Genomic DNA, 18,101 nt, shown 5'->3' with positions numbered 1-18,101 from the left:
GCCAAACTCCCAATTATTGCTGCTACCAATGGGGAACAGCTTAGCTCTAAACGAACCAAAAACAAAACAAAAATACATTAGTAGTAGAAAGGGAAAATACTAAAGAAACAGAAAGTCAGCCAAATTCTATTGCTGCTCTGGACTTAGCCCTGGGAGCCAAGAAAAGATGCCCCTGGGGTTCATCTGCTCATGAGGTACATCACTGGTTATTTTTTAACAGATTTACTGAGGTATAACTGGTATACAAAAACTGCACATATTTTATGTATTCAATTTGATTAATTTGGACATATGCATACACCTGTGATACCATCACTACAATCAAGGTAATGAACATGCCCATCACTTCCTGCCACCCCCCCAAAAAGCCAATGACACACGTTAATCACTCTGTTCTAATTAAATGTTAGTTATTTAATAAGCAAAAAATATTTTGAACTGAACCATATTTGAACCAGTAAAATATTACTGTAATATTCACTTCATGTTTATCTAATCCTTTTAAATTTGTACTTTTGTCTCACATCTAATGTATATAATATATAGGTATATTAAATCAATAAATTGATGATCCAATCAAGAGTTCTTATCAATGTCACACAAACAGTTAGTTCTATTTTTGTTGTTGTTGTTAATCCTCACCCAAGGACATTTTTTCTATTGATTTTTAGTGGAAGAGAGTGGGGAGGAGGGAGAGGGAAGAAGGAGAGAGACTGGGGGGGTGGGGAGAGACAGAGACAGAGACAGAGGGAGGGAGAGAGAGCAAGAGCAAAACATCGATGTGAGAGACACTGATTGGCTACCTCCCGCATGTGCCCTGACTGGGGTGGGAGATCGAACCTGTAACCCAGGTAGGTGCCCTTGACTGAGAATCCAACCCAGGACCCTTTGGTTTGTGGGCCAACGCTCTAACGATCCACACCAGCCAAGGCAAAATGGTTAGTTTTGAAGGAGAAAGTATAAGAAACCTAATGAAATATCAATATGATGAGTCAAATACTTCATGCTTATTTTAAGGCACTATTTAGGCCAAAGCATAATTCCTCTGAAACTGAATATAGTTTATTTTGAAGAAAGGAATGGGGGTAGTCTACATGAGTATAACATTTCAGCCATCTGCACTTATAATCACACCACTGCTCACTGAATCTAAAACACCATTTCACTCATAGGAGTACTCTGATTGGCCTTTTCCTATATGTATTCATTCAAAGTTTTTTCATTAAGCATCTGCTGCTATCTATTGGGGTCTATGCATGGTGCTAGAGATGAACCGTTAACAGTATCAACCTAACCCTAGTCTTGACCTAATGTTATACTCACCCCCTTACTATCATTCCAAATAATTCCTGCAGGTCCTATAGTCAAATTGCCTGCATTTTCCAACACAGCACCTTCAATAGACTTTTGCCACAGGTAAGCAATTTTAGTATGAATGGTTTTTTTCCCCTTCTAGTAGACTTGTTACCTATCCAACATCCAGACCCTTCTACCCTCACATCAAAACCCAGTTTTGTTCAGGTACCCTTTTCTCAGGTGAGAAAGCTAATTTCTAAATCAATCATGGTGGTGCTCATGCCAATAACTGACTTAAGCACGGGCATGCAAAGCAGTATTGGCCAAGCAGACATGATAGGGCAGGGGCTAAGGGGGAAAAGATCTTGCAGCAGTTTCCGATAAAGGTTCCCTCACTCCTGAGGAACTCCTGGTTCTCCACTGGGCAATTTTGCCTCCCATGGGACATTTGACAATGTCTGAAGACATTTTTGATTGTTACAACTGGTAGTGGTTGGGGCTACTACTGGCATTGAGTAGGTAGAGTTCAAGGGATGCTGTTAAACATCCTACAAAGCACAGAACAGTCTCCCACACACACAAAAATTACCTGACCCAAAATATCAAGAATACTGAGGTTGAGAAATGATGCTGAAGATGATACACTGGAAGAGATGGTGTCTTTTCTTCTTTTGAAAAATGTTAAATCTGGGTGAGACACATGGAACTGCTAAAGCCAGCTAGTATCCATTTTTTAAAAATATGTCTTTATTGATTTCTGAGAGAGGAAGGGAAAGGGAGAGAGACAGATAGAAACATCAAATGATGAGAGAGTCATTGATCGGCTGCCTCCTGCATGCCCCCCACTGGGGATCGAGCCCGCAAGCCGGGCACGTGCCCTGACCGGGAAATGAACCACAATCGCCTGGATCATAGGTCAATGCTCAATTGCTGAGCCACACCAGCCGGGCCAGCTAGTATCAATATGAGGACAAAGTCTACACACAAAGGAGAGCTTGAGAAAAACAAGGCTGAAGCCCTTATTATACTATACCAGAAAATGTCAAACCTCTGGACTTACTGTAACATTTCTTTATTATTTGAGCCACTGAGTAGGGTTTCCTATTACATCCAGAGCATCCTAACTGATACACTGTCTAGTACTTTAACATTTACTGTGAACTTTTTCACAAAGATTACTTCATTAATTCTTATAATACTCTAAGGTATTAATAAGGTATTAGATAAATGTGAAAATACTTTAAATGGTTATTATTGTCTATAGTCATTTAGACAATATAGATGAGGGTAAAGGAAGAAAGACACTAAGAACTCCCCACTTGTTATTTTTTATTTATTTTTTTATTGATTTCAGAGAGAGGAAGGAAGAGGGAGAGAAAGACAGAAACATCAATGATGAGAGAGTCATTGATTGGCTACTTCCTGCACGTCCCCTGCTGGGGATTGAGCCCATAACCCAGGCATGTGCCCTGACTGGCAATCAAACCACAATTCCCTGGATCATAGGTCGATGCTCAACTGCTGAGCCATGCTAGCCAGGCTTTTATTTTAATCCTCACCTGAGGATATGTTTCTATTGATTTTAAGAGAGAGGAAGGGGGAGAGAAGGGAATAAGGGAGAAAGAAGGAGAGAGAAAAAACACATCGATGTGAGAGAGAAACATCGATCCGTTGCCTCCCATACACGCCTGGACCAGGGATTAAACCCACAACCTTTTGATGTATGGGACGATGCTCCTACCAACTCAGCCACCTGGCCAGAGCCTACTTGTTATCCTGCAGAGCCTATGTACCTGGCACCATCTTAGGCTTTGATACACACATTAACTCAGCTTGTCTTCAAAACAACCTGATTAAACTTACCATTCTACAAATGAGGATACTAAGGGTGCCTTAAATTTAAATAGCTTATAATGTCTGAGTTGGAACTTGAACTTTAATCTGTCAGATTCCCAATTCTGCACTATTTCCACATATAAAAATGTAGAAACAAGAGTAGGGATACCATGTAACTCTGATAGACCTAGGCAAAGTTAAAAGAACTAGTAGAGAGGATTATGTCTAGAAAATGAGCATAGAAGGCAAAAGCAAAAAACCTATTCAATACAGCACAATGGTAAAAAATGAAATCAGAAAGCAACAGGAAACAAGCATTCCTTTCAAAAAAATAACTTTTTGTTAAAGCATCTTACTTTTCATAAAAGATTTCTCCAAATATTTTTATGTGGCCGCATAAATTATAAATACCATATTGATATAGGGTGGGGCAAGAGTGGGATCACAGTTGTTCATAATACAATGATTAATAAATAATAATATAAGAATAAACTCTGTGTTTTCACATACTCACAACTATAAACCTACTTTTGCTCAACCCTGTATATACATCATACCTACTGATGAACTTTTAAGCTACTTCTCATTTTTATTGTTATAGGCTCAGCCCAAACACATGATCTCTGATGACTCCAGCTGAAAAACCACTCAAATTTGACTACTAGCAGTGTGGGTACCGTTCATTTAGCACTTACCCTACACTACTTACTTTGTTCTGTAGTTATCTGTGTTCTTAGGCTAACTTTCCAAGGAGCGTATAAGCTAACAGTGGGCAGAACCTGTCACCCAATACTATGGCTAGTTCACCATAAGTATACAAATCTCTACTGAATTAAGGAATAAAAGAGCCACATCAAAAAATAAACAGCCCAGCCAGGCGTGGCTCAGCGGTTGAGCGTCGACCTAGGATCCAGGTGATCGGGGTTCAATTCCCAGTCAGGGCACATGCCCGGGTTGCAGGCTCGATCCCCAGTCGGGGGTGTGCAGGAGGCAGCCAATCAATGACTCTCTCATCACTGATGTTTCTATCTCTCTCTCTCCCCCTCTCCTTTCCTCTCTCTGAAATCAATAAAGATATATTTACAAAAAAGAAAAACAAACAAACAACAAAAGTTAAAAGTCTAAAAGGTTATAAAGAAAAAGCAATTTAAGATTAACTATGAGAAAGAAAGGGAGTCATCAAAAACTATGACAAGTGTGTTGCATAACTGAAAAGGACAGGAAGATGAAGTTGTCAATAATAATACAAAAAGGAGTATGTGGCAAGGGCTTCAGAGGAAAGGAATTCAGTCATGTCTAGTATGGACTGATAATGAGCTATATTGGACTTATTACAATGACAAATGAAGACAAGCAATTAATCAATGGAAGAAAAGACGGCGTCAAAAAGCAAAATGGAAACCATTTTTGGCTTGGCCCTGAGGACTCCACAAACATAACTTGCAACCAAACCCAGAGCTATGTCTTTAGAAGGTGTCAGGTATTTTCTTGTGCTCTCTGAATATAGATGTCTCATTCATTCATTTGACAAATATACACTAAGAACCAACTATGTTCTAAATTCTGTAAGGAAAGCAGAGAGAGAAAAAAATTTCTAAGAGGAATTACTGACATCAAAGGTCAGCAAGAGAAAGATAAGAGAATGTAAAATAAATGAAAGGCAGGCGATTGTCTCTTATTCTTCTCTTTCCTCGTACTTTAATACAAATATTGGGAAATCCTGGATGAATATACTGCCTCAATACTTGACTGACTTAGCCCAAAGGGCCTGGTTCTGTATTAAACTGGCCTTTGGTCACTGGGAGAGAAAAGCATTTCCCTTAGAAAAGATAAATAGTGCTTCCCAAATTTCTTTATCTTTCAAATATGTGTTAAGACTGGAGGCTGGCAGTCTTCCCCTTGTCATTTTGCTGCCAGCCTTTGGCGCAGAGGCCTCTTAGCCAGGATAACTTATAACAAACCCATTGTTGTACAACCCTCAGTGTCATTTATTTATTGTAAAACGAATCTTTTTCCTGCACTTAGCAAGCTAAAGGGCACCTTAAGGTCAAATTGCAAATGTTTTAGTGCCAGACTCAACGGGCTTCCTGAGGAGGTGCCTGAAAATATCTGGGACCTTCTTTTCAACTCTCAAATTCTAGGCCCTGGTACTCAGTTAACTTCTTGGGCTCCAGCAGCAGCACCAAAATTTTCAAGTCTATTGGAAAGATAAAGTACAGCCAAGGAGGTTAAGAAGTCATAGCAGGACCATGAAAACTTGGCAAAAAATAATTCTGTGACCTCAGTTGGAGGGTTCACTGTCGCACTGAATAGACCATACACAAACCTGTACCCTTAGTAAACCTGAAGTAGTTTCTCTCTCCTCCCTGAGACTGATGTTCCATTCATCTACTTGAAAATATTCTAAGTGGTCAGTTCAATGACCAAAGCCATAGAAACTATTTTTTATAACTGCCCCCCACACGAAGAGATTAGAATCTGTTTGTGCCAAATCTCTCATCAATGTTGGATTAGGTAACTAGAACCAACAAATCCCTCAACAATTCATTACTAACCTTGAAAGAATACTTAAATGCCAGAATTGAAGAGGAATTACTATATTCCTATAGTTTTATCAGTCTACTAGTCTCAACATCAATTCCCTCAACATACCAGAGGGAATTCTATTTATAGATTTCTAATAAGAAATCTAAATCTAAGTGAGTAAAACACTGATACTCTACATTACAACTGTGGTGGGAAGAAACCAACCTATTTCTTTGGAATCCTTCCAATGCTACATAAGTACCAAATACGTCAATCTCTGGCAGACCTTTCTACTCATCTTACAGGGCCACTGAACAGATAAATAGATGTAATTCTATCTTCTATCACAAACCAATTCTGAACCACATTTCATGATCAAATTCCCAGGCCACAGATATTTCCCACACAATCTGGATTCAAAAAAAGTTCTCTGAAAGAGAATAACATGTTTCTTCCCATGATCTCTTTATTTTATTTACATGGCAGTTAATCTAGGAAAAGGGAATGGACCAATTAGCAAAAGCAGAAGCAGCATCACCCAGGGTATTCTTTTGAAAGTGACTGCACTTTCTAACCTACCAAAGTAAATAGTTAAAGATCATATAAATTACTTTTTTGAAGTCAAATGCAGTCTTTCAAGAGAGTTGTTATGATCGTTAGTAATGAAAAAAAATTGAAAAAACTGATAGTCTTACCAACATCCAGCAATCACATTCCTAGATATTTACACAACATATCTGAAAACTTCTATCCACATAAAACCTGTACACAAATGTTTATGGCAGCTTTATTCATAATCACCACAAGCTGGAAGCAACCAAGATATCCTTTAAGAGGCAAATGGATAAACAAACATCTATACAATAAAGTATTATTCAGCAATAAAAGAAAATGAGCTATCAAGCCACAAAAAGAAATGGAAGAATCTTACATGCATACTATTAAGTGAAAGAAGACAGTTTGAAAAGGCTAGATACTGTATGATTTCAATTATGTTATAATCTCGGGTGGGAGGAACTGGATGAAAAAAGTGAAGGGATTAAGAAGTACAAATTGATAGTTACAAAATAGCCATGGAGACGTAAAGTACAGCATAGGGAATATAGTTTATAATACTGCAATAACTATATATGGTGCCAGGTGGACACTGAAAATATCATGGGAACACTTTGTAAAGTATATGATTGTCTAAACACTACGCTGTACACCTGAAACTAAAATAATACTGACTGTAAACGGTAATTGAAAAATAAAAATTTTTTAAAAATTATGTGATATTCTGGAAAAGGCAAAACTACAGAGATTGGTAAAAAGATGAGTTGTTGCTGGGACAGGAAGAAGTAGTCAGGAATGAGAGGTTGTGGAAGGAAAAGGAGAAGGACAGAACAGGTGAAACGGGATTCTCCATGAAACTGTAACAACGGACACAAGACACTTTATTTGTTCAAATCCATAGAACTGAAGAAAGCAAAGAGTGAGCTTTCATGTACACAATTTTTAAAAAATCACTGAAGAGGTTGGAGGATCTCAGGATGGAATGCAAAATGTGACAGAATCTGTCACAAACATATGGAACAAGTCAATGAAGGGGCTGGGGATACAGATTAGTAATTCTGATACTGCTATACATGTATACTGGAATTGAATAATTTAAGTCAATGGATGGCAGATGGTAGAAGACAGGTATCCCACTGTTGAAGTTACAGATAAGAAAAGGAGGCTAGAATGATCCACATGCTAACAGATTAAAATTGCAGATATTAATATAAACTCATGTTTAGCCTCATACAGTACAGAAGTTACATATGGAAATACTTATAGGTATGTGTATACACACTGGTTAAGTATGCACATGTATTTCACTGCTCTGTCAGCTTAAGGGCAATACCCAGTAGCAGTGAACATGCCTAGTGCCCAGATCATGGTTTGAAATACCATTCTCCAATAAAAGACAACAGGGCTCCTTAGAGACATGGCTGATTCTAGGGCTGGGGCAGGAAACACAGAAGATAAACCTGGAGCCTCTTATAGTGCTAGAAAATAAAGAACTACTGGTAAAAAACCAGTTTGTTTGTTTGTTGTTGGTTTTTGTTTCCCAAGGGCCAAAGCTAAAATGATGAGCACTAAAATAAAAAAATAAAGCAGTATTGAATTTAGTCCATGCTGATAAAAATACATGATTGACTAAATAAATACATGGGGGAGAAATCTCTGGTGCAGAAGAATTCCAAATAATTTATGTAGATACTCTGCATAACTCCTCACTCTTTAGGTGTGGGCTATATACAGTGACTTCCTTACAGAGAGCACAGCTTGTAAAAGGGGGAAAAGAAGTCACTTTACAGAAGAAACCTCACACACACTACCTCAGCCAGGTAATCAAGGTCAACATCAAAAGTCATAAACCATTTTGATAGTATGTAATGAAAATAATGCTTTATCTCTGTGGTCTTCCTCCCCAAAACACATAACCCCAGTCTAATCGTGAAAAAAACATCAAATAGCAAATGAGGGATATTCTACAAGATATCTGACCAGTATTTATCAAAACTATCTAGGTCATCAAAAACAATGAAAGTCTGAGAAACCATCAGAGCCAAGAAGAGACATCGCTACTAAATGTAATGTGGTATGCTGGATAGGAACCTGTAACAAGGACATTAAGAAAAAAACTAAGGCGCCCTGGCGGATATGGCTCAGTGGTTAGAGCACTGGCCTCTGCACCTAAGGGTCACAGGTTCGATTCCTGGTCAAGGGCACATACCTGGGTTGTAGGTCCAATCCCTGGCCTGGTCGGGGTGCATGTGGGAGGCAACCAATCTATGTGTGTCTCTTGCATCAACGTTTCACTCTCTCTCTTCATCCCTCCCTCCTTTTCACTCTCTAAAAAATCAACAGAAAAAAACCCTTGGGTGAGGATTAACAACAACAAAAAAACTAAAAGAAAAGAAAGAAAAAAACTAAGGCAATCTGAATAATATAGACTTTAATTAATAATAATGTACCAACACTGGTTAATTAATTGTAACAAATGCACCATATTAATGTAAGAAGTTAATGACTGAGAAAATATGTAGAAAAAATAATATATAATGGTTAATAAAGATGATCTCCAAGTGTATGAGATTATAAACTGCTTGAGTATTTAAACTTTTAACAAACGAGTAAATATTTTTGGTAAAGAAAAAAAGGTCTGGTTTTGTTTGTTTTTTTAAAGAGAGAATAATACAACAAAGTAACAAAGGTTAAACTCTAAATGGAAAGACTCATTTTCTATCCAAGTATTCTACAGTTTTTGAAAGGACACAGAAGTAACAATTCAATTTCAGTCTCAGGTTTTCAATCATTGTCAATTCAGACAGTTACTTAAGAAGCACTAAGAGCCTTGGCCAGTATGGCTGTGGTTAGAGTGCCAGCCCATGCACCAAAGGGTGAAGGGTTCGATTCTGGGTCAAAGGCAGGTACCTGAGTTGCAGGTTTGATCCCTGGCCCCGGTTGGGGCACATACTGGAGGCAACCAATCGATGTGTCTCTCTCACATCTATGTGTCTCTCTCTCCCACCTCCCTTCCCTCCTTCCCTTCCACTCTATCTAAAATCAATGAAAAAATATCCTCAGGTTAGGATTAACAACAACAACAAAAAAGCACTGAAGTACCTTGAAATACATATTTTCTTAATTTTCAAAATTTCAGTAGTTTATTCACAGAATCAGGTATTTTCAAAACTTAAAAATGATGACCCGATACTGGTGTCACACAGATTCTAGTGAATCTGTTACAATTCACTATTATATAACAGATTCACATTATTTTAGTGAATATGTTATACAGCAAATCAGATTTTAGTGAATTAACTATGCTTCTATAATGAGCCAATAGCATTCAACAATTTGTTAGTACTAAACAAAAGTGGACATCAACACATCCTAGTGTACACTCTCTGGATGTGCCAGTAGGGACAGTGAATACAGCAAATTAAAAATTGTCGGTCTGTCAGAAACTAAGATCACAGAGATTTCTACACAAGTCACTTCGTCTTCTCTAATTGAGGCTGGGAGCCAAATCACAAGAAGAAGTTATTTAAGAATCCCCTGGAACAGCCCAAGTGCAGGTTCAACTCAGACATTACTATGACCATCAGTCACCAGATTAAAAACGGTATCACTTCTGTCTACATGAACTCTAGACAGATTTTTTCTTGAAGAAAGGGAAGTGGTGGGAAAAGGCAGGGAACTGGTGTGAGTCTCTAACAGCTTATAACTTTTTCCTTAATATCGTATAGCTCTGGAATAAGAGAACCGTGCTATATTTTTGTGAAGATCTGCCAGCATCCTTTTGTATTAGGGTAATAAAGGACTTGTTTAAAGAATAGCAGTGGATAAGAACTTATAGCCCTCAAACATCAGGTTAAGAAGAAATATCAACTTGCTCCAACTTACAAGAGTTGTGCCGACGACGGAAACTTTTGGACTGACTCAAGGTCTCCATGTGCCTGTCCACATAGCTCTTGGAGCACTGCTGCTGCTGGGGGGAAACGGCAGCATCCTGGCTCTTCACATCTGTCCTCTTAGGGATGTTCTGAGGGGCACTGCTGGAAGAGGTTGGCTTCTTGACCAACCTGCCTGTGCCATTCTGATTGATACCCACTTGGTACCCAACACCAGAGGGGCCTAAGTCTGTCTGATGAAGGTCTCCAAAATGTTGGTTTTCTCCAGGACCTGGTATCTCCAGAATTTTTAACTCCATAATGTCACCTGCCCTGAAATACACAAAAGAATCCAATTCTCAAAACTATAATAGTGGTAACAGTGATGAAACTGGAATCAATAGCAACCAGCTACACCTTTGCAGGGCTGTATTTCAATGAGTTATCAAAGGCAAAAACTAGGAAAGGTGGTAGAGCACTTAAAGACAAGACTAAGCCACCTACATTCAACTGACACAGAACTGGACTTTAAAAAGCCCTAGTGTTAATCACAAAACTATCATTAGTATCTTAGATTTCCAGAATGCTTAATAGCTTTTTTTCATTCATTCATTCACTTGCTCATTCAGTAGGCATGTACACAGTACTTACTATGTGGCAAGCCCTGCAATGCGAATGGGGTATATAGAGATGAAAAGCAATACATGCCACAAAGAACTCACAGTCTGATCAGCAGAAAAGACAAGTAGACAATCAAAAGTGTTAAATACTATTGACAGAAGTGTGCGTAGGAGACCAGAGAACCCAAAAGGAAAATATGGACATTAGTCTGGCAGAGATGGATGAAACACATACACTAAATCTGGGTGGGGATGGAAAATACATGTTGGCCAAGCAGGAGAGGCATCTCAGGCCAAGGCTCAGAGACTAAGAAAATGTGGCCCATTTGATGAACTGCAAATGTTATGGTGTGACTAAAGGGAAGGATGCTTGTGGAGGGCCATTAGGAGGTAAGGCCTGTGAAGGTAATCAGGGGCCAGTCATAATCACATTGGCTTTTTCTTTTTTTTAAAATATATCTTTATTGATTTCAGAGAGAGGAAGGGAGAGGGAGAGAGAGAGATAGAAACATCAATGATGAGAGAACCACTGATCGGCTGCAGCCCACAACCCGGGCATGTGCCCTGACCAGGAATCGAACCCTGATCGCCTGTATCCTAGGTCGATGCTCAACCGCTGAGCCACACCCGGCCGGGCCACATTGGATTTTTCTGGTCGCTGTAGGTAGAGAAACTAGAAGCAGGAGCCCCAGTCAGGAGACCACATAAGAATAAGAGGGGATAAACAGGGCAAGTGACAATGAAAAACGAGAAAGGAATGTGGAACCATGAGACATTTGGAATCCACAGAATTTGGTGATAGGAGGATCAAAGAGAAAGAAGAATTAATTATGATTCTTAAGTTTCCAATTTGAGTGAAAGGTGTTATTAGTCACCTATTAAGGGTAGATTTTTGGGGGGGGGAAATCTGCAGGTAACATGAGTTCAGCTTTGAAAATCTTTTTTTTTAATGTTTTTATTGATTTGAGAAAGAGAGAGAGAAACATTGATTGGTTGCCTCCCACATGTACCCTGACCGGAGATCAAACCTGCATCTTAGGTATGTGCCCTCATCAGGAATCAAACCAGTGACCCTTTGGTGCACGGAATGATGTTCAACCAATGGAGCCACACCAGCCAGGGCAGCTTTGAAAATCTTAAATTGAAGATTTAAGGATATCCACCTTGAAATGACCAGTAGACAATTAACATAAAGTGTCTGGAGCTCAGAAAATGGTTCTAAATTAAATATTTGGTATAGGCAAACAGAGAAGTCATCAGTAATAACAATGGTCAGTTTATAAATATTCTCATGGGGACAAATGACATGATATATGCAAATCATTAAGTCTAGTAATTAGTTATTAAGAATACAATAAATGTTTATTACTACTACTAAAAAAATATTTGGGGTCTCATTAATGTATAAGAGGGTACACATGAGATTGTCTAGAGAGTACAGAATGAGAAAAGAATCAAAGATAGAAATTTGAGTAACCCAATCTTAAAAAGTGAGAAAAAGAACCTGGAAAAAAAGAGATATACAGGAATGGAGGAAAACATGGAAAGAAAACCCAAAGTGGTGACAGAAAAACTTAAAAAAGAAGACATTTCAAAAGTTAGGGAGCATTTAGATAGATTATAATTGAAACACTGCCACTGAATCTGGCAGTTAGGTTATCTGAAACCCTGGCAAGAGCTAGTTCAGCAAAATGGTAAAGTTAGAAAAAAGATAAGGGGGGCTAAGGAGCAACTAGAGAATGAAGCCACAAAGGGAATGAAGGCAGACTATTTTACTCTGAAAAGAACTGTGGGTGTAAAGAGAAGTAAATCATAGTTGCAAATGTAAGTTGTATGTGAGATGGGGGAGTGTCTGTACTACAGGGAATGTTAAAATGCAGAGGAAAGATAGTATAAATGTTGAAACTAGAGACACAAAAAAGATGGATAAGGGCCCAGCCGGGTGTGGCTCAGCAGTTGAGCATCAACCTAGGATCCAGGAGATTGCAGTTCAACTCCTGGTCAGGGCACATGCCCAGGTTGCGGGCTTGAACCCTAGTCAGAGACAGCCGATCAATGACTCTATCACTGATGTTTCTCTCTCTCCCCCTCTCCCTTCCTCTCTCTGAAATCAATAAAGATATATTTAAAAAAAAAAAAAAAAAAAGATGGATAGGGTTTCAATGGAGATAGAAAAGGATAGCATATAAAGCATACATGTTAAGGTGAGTCCTGAACACAAAGGATATTTTTTCTACTGAGACTTCAGAGGAGGTAAGAAATAAGATTGGGCCCGGCTGGGCATGGCTCAGCAGTTAAGCATCAACCTAGGATCCAGGCGATCAGGGTTCGATTCCCAGTCAGGGCACGTGCCCGGGTTGTGGGCAGCAGCCGATCAATGACTCTCTCATCATTGATGTTTCTATCTCTCTCTCCCTCTCCTTTCCTCTCTCTGAAATCAACAAAGATATATTAAAAAATAATAATAATAAGATTGGATACATGTACAGAAAAGGTTATGTGTGGATATTGTTCAGAAAGTTAAGGAAGCTCTTGCCTGACAGTTTTTTGATTTTTGTTTAACAGAAGTTTGCCGCACTGGTGAAAAGAGGGATGTGAAGACAACTGAACTTCAGATATGCAAACACTAAGAAAAACACATCCCTGTAACTAAGGACCTTAACTACTGACTACAATGTGCTTCCGGAGATAAATTATGATATAGGGCTACAACGAGAGCTACAGTTATGCAGGGGAAAATCATAAACAACCTTAGATTAAGAAAGCACAGTGATACAAAATCTGAAACCATAAAAGAAAACAGAAAGGTTATTCTGAATTTGACTCATTTAAATAATGTAATACTACTGCGTGCTTGGTAGAGAGAAGAAAAATGTTTCACAATCCCTGAACCATTAGCTGAAAGCTAATTATAACAGTTACTGAAACAGCAGCAGGACTACAAGATCAAAGATTGCAAAATCTCATCTCTGACAAGAAGACTCTACTGAAAAGCAGCCCTACACAAGAGAATATTGGCAATCTGGCCTAGGTTCAAGCTCCACAGACCACCAGATTAGATTTGGAAGAATCAGTCAGGACACTTACCTGAAGGTGACTTCTGGCACAAGGCACTTCACTCCATTGTGGAAAGGCCGGGTGAGAGAAATGGTCTGGCTGACCTGATCCACTGCTGAAACTCTTCCCTGATAGACACCCAAGCTATCCCCACAGTTGATGGACACAATACTGCCTAGCCAATCCGTAGCCATGTTTCGGATGTGAGACCACTGTGGAGAGAAGAAACCAGGCAGTGTACTTTGAGAAACAAACAAATCTTTTTTTTTTTTTTTTAAATATATCTTTATTGATTTCAGAGAGAGGAAAGGAGATGGAGAGAGAGAGACAGAAACATCAATGATGAGAGAGTCATTGATCGAGCCCATGACCTGGGCATGTGCCCTGACCGGGAATCGAACCCCGATCGCTTGGATCCTAGGTCACCACTCAACCGCTGAGCCACACCCGGCAGGGCAGAAACAAACAAATCTTTAATTAAATTCAGTAAAGAATTATGCCAGGCTCTGTATCACATGTTGCTTAATAATACATATTCTGTCACATCCTTAATTGATCTAATAAAACATAAAAAATGAAACTATTTTTCAAAAGGAGTATTTATATTAATGAAAAAGCAGTATCATTTAATATGTATACATAAAGATCTTATAGTTGCTTTGAAGCACATGTACTGGATAAAGATACATATTTACTCAGACATCAAATGACACAAAATATAGGTTTATAACCTATATTTTAATATATCTGCCATCAGAATGCTTTTAAAAAGAATATATTATAAAGAAATAACATACAAAAAATAATACTGGTAATGTCAGAGAAGCTCATATCAGATTAACCTTCTGTGATAATGATAAATTCTGGACAATTTTTTTTTTTTAAAGCTGCCGAAGGTATTACAGAACACTACATCTAACAACTACAGAATATACATTCTTTTTAAGTCTACATGGAATGCTCACCAATGTATGCTGGGCCTTAAACTAGTATCGATTCATTTCAAAGGACTGAAATCAGACAGTATATTTTTGGTCCGCAACAAAATTCAATTTGAAATTGATAATAAGATATCTCAAATATTTAGAAATTAAGAAAGACATTTCTAAATAACCTATGAGTTGAGGAAGAAATCAAAAAGGAAAGTTAGAAAATAGTTCAAACTCAGTGATAATGAAAATACAACATTTGTGGGATAAACTTAAAACAGGACTCAAAGGGAAAATTAGAGCTTTAAGAAATTATATTTAGAAAAGGAGAAAAGTTCAAAACCAATGACTTAAGAAGCTAGGAAAAAAAGAGCAAATTAATCCTAAGTAATTAGAAAGGAAATAAAAAGCAAAAATCAATGAAATAGGAAACAATTCAGAAAAATAAACAAAACCAAAAATTAGTTATTTGAAAACAATACTTTATAAATCTTTAACTAGATTAACCAAGAAAAAAAGATAAAACACATATTGTAATAAGAGAAATGAAAAAGGGGCCCAACCGGCATGGCTCAGAGGTTGAGCATCACGACCTATGATCCAGGAGATCATGGTTCAATTCCCAGTCAGGTCACAGGCCCAGGTTGTCGGTTTGATCCCCAGTGGGGGGCATGCAGGAGGCAGCCAAACAATGACTCTCTTATCATTGATGTTTTTATCTCTCTCCCCCCCTCTCCCTTCCTCTCTCTGAAATCAATAAAGAAATATTTGGGGGGGGAGGGAAGAAATTAATAAGGGGACATCACAGGCATTAAAGAGATAACTTTATGCCAGTAAATCTGACAACTTACATGAAATAAATCTTTGAAACACACAAGTTACCAAAACTGATACAAGAAGAAAGAAAATCCAAGTAGTTTTATATCCATTTTAAAAACTGAATCCATCAAGAAAATGAGAAGACAAGCTATACACTGAGAGAAAATATTTGCAAAAAACAAACCTGATAAAGGATTGTTATCCAAAGTATATAAAGACTTCAAACTCAACAACAGAAAATGAACACTCTGATTTAAAAATTGGGCAAAATATCTGAACAGACACCTCAGCAAAGAAGATATATAGATAGCAAATAAGCAAATGACAAGTTGCTCCACATCATACGTCATTAGGGAAATGCAAATTAAAACAACAATGAGATCCTACTATATACCTATCAGAATGGCCAAAATCCAAAACATTGACATCATCAAATGCTGGCAAGGATATGGACCAACATGAATTCTCATTCATTGCTGATGAGAATGCAAAATGGTACAGCTACTTTGGAAGACAGTTTGGTAGTTTCCTACAATACTAAATATACTCTTACCATATGGTCCAGCAATCAACACTCCTTGGTATTTACCCAAATGAGCTGAAAACCTATGTCCACACAAAAACCTGAGCACAGATGTTTTAAAAGCCTTATCTATAACTGCCAAAATCTGGAAGCAACCAAAAGGTCCTTCATGTAAGTGAATAGACAAAAAAACCGTGGTATACCTAGGCAATGGAATATTATTCAGTCCTAAAAAGAAATGAGTTAAACCACAAAAAGACACCGAAGAACTTAAATGGATATTACTAAGTAAAAGAAGCCAATCTAAAAAGACTACGTACTCTATAATTCCAAATATATGATATTCCGGACAAGGCAAAGCTATGGAGACAGTAAGAAGATCAGCAGGTGGCAGGGGCTTTGTGGGGAGGCAGGGAGGTATGAACAGGTAGAGCAGAAGGATTTTTAGGGCAGTGAAACTATACTGTATGATACTATAATGGTGGATACATTTGTCAAAACCCATTGCCCTAGCCAGTGGCTTAGTAGTTAGAGCATCGGCCCACGGACTGAAGGGCTCAGGTTCAATTCCAGTCAAGGGCACATACCTCAGTTGCAGGGGGTGCGTGCAGGAGGCAACCAATTGATGTGTCTCTCTCACACTGATGTTTCTCTCTCCCTTCCACTCTCTCTAACAAGCAATGGAAAACATATCATCAGGTGAGGATTTTTAAAGAACCAAAAACCCATAGAAGTACAACATGAAGAATGAACCCTAATGTAAACTATGGACTTTGGGTGATAAGGATGTGTTAATGTAGGTTTGTTGACTATGAGAAATGTACCACTGTGATGGAAGATATTGATGGTTGGGGAGGCTATGCCTTAGTGGGGGCTGGGGGTATATGGAAAGTCTCTGTGCTTCCTGTTCAATTTTACTATGATCCTAAAACTGTTCTAAATGATAAAGTGTATTTACAAAAGAAAATAATTGATTGAATCTTTAATTTAAAATCTTTACACAAAACTCCAGGCTTAGATGGCTTCACCAGTGAAATTTTACCAAACATGTAAAGAAGAAATAATGCCAATCTTTTTCAAACTTTCCGAAAATACAGAATGAAACACTTCCCAACTCATTCAACAAGTCCTGCATAACCCTGATATGAAAGCCTGACAAAGGCATTAAAGAAAAAAAAAAATCAATGTCCTAGCCCAGCTAGTGTAGCTCAGTTGGTTGAGCATCATCCCATGCACCAGGAGGTAGACGGTTTGATTCCCAGTCAGGGCACAAGCCCAGGTTGTGAGCTCGATCCCTAGTAGGGGGTGTGCAGGAGGCAGCCAATCCATGTTGTTTTCTCATCGATGTTTCTATCTCTCACTCCCTCTCCCTTCCTCTCTCTGAAATCAATAAAGATATATTTAAAAAATAATAAAATAAAATATATCTTTATTGACTTAAGAGGGAGTCGGGGAGAGAGCGCTGAAACATCAATGACGAGTCATCACTGATCAGCTGCCTCCTGCACGCTCCTGACTGGGGATAGAGCTGCAACCTGGGCATGTGCCCTGACCAGGAATCGAACTGCCACCTCCTGGATCCTAGGTCGATGCTCAATTGCTGAGTCACGCCCGGCTGAGCAATAAAGATATATTTTTTAAAAACACAAAAACCAGAGTTTGTTCTTGTGTTATTATTTATTAATTATTGTATTATTTTCCATACAAACAACTGTAAACCTACTTTTGCCCATCTCTCTATATAAAAAGAATTATATACCATAACTAAGGGATTTAGTTCAAGAATGCAATGCTGTTTCAATATTATAAAACAAATCAATATAATCTACCATACTTATAGGCTAAAGAAGAAAAACCACATGATCACAGCAATTGATGCAGAAAAAGCATTTGACAAAGTTCAACACACGTAAATGATAAACACTCAGAAAAATAATTTTATCAATTTGATAAAGACCAGCTATAAAAAACTTACAGATAACATTACACTTATGGTTAAAATCGGCATGCTTTCCTCCTAAAATCAGGAACTAGATGAGAGTGTCTACTCTCACTAATACTGTTCAAC

General features: G+C 38.2%; 1 protein-coding gene across 1 annotated transcript in view; it reads right to left on the bottom strand.

Moving 5' to 3' along the window:
* The window catches only part of EDC3 (enhancer of mRNA decapping 3), a 36,907-nt gene extending 22,885 nt beyond the window's left edge, over positions 1-14,022 (bottom strand). Inside the window, exons 1-2 of the mRNA XM_016210524.2 lie at positions 13,793-14,022; positions 10,099-10,418 (exon numbers count right to left, since the gene is read on the bottom strand). Of these exons, the coding sequence (XP_016066010.1) occupies positions 10,099-10,418; positions 13,793-13,956 (484 nt within the window). The 5' untranslated portion in view covers positions 13,957-14,022. The remainder of the gene's footprint in view (positions 1-10,098; positions 10,419-13,792) is intronic.
* Between the last annotated feature and the right edge of the window lie 4,079 nt (positions 14,023-18,101).

Source organism: Miniopterus natalensis, chromosome 1 (assembly GCF_054644295.1).
Source record: "Miniopterus natalensis isolate mMinNat1 chromosome 1, mMinNat1.hap1, whole genome shotgun sequence".
Classification (NCBI taxonomy): Eukaryota; Metazoa; Chordata; class Mammalia; order Chiroptera; family Miniopteridae; genus Miniopterus; species Miniopterus natalensis.
Note: the sequence above shows the minus strand (reverse complement) of the source record. Positions and strands in the feature narration are given on the sequence as shown.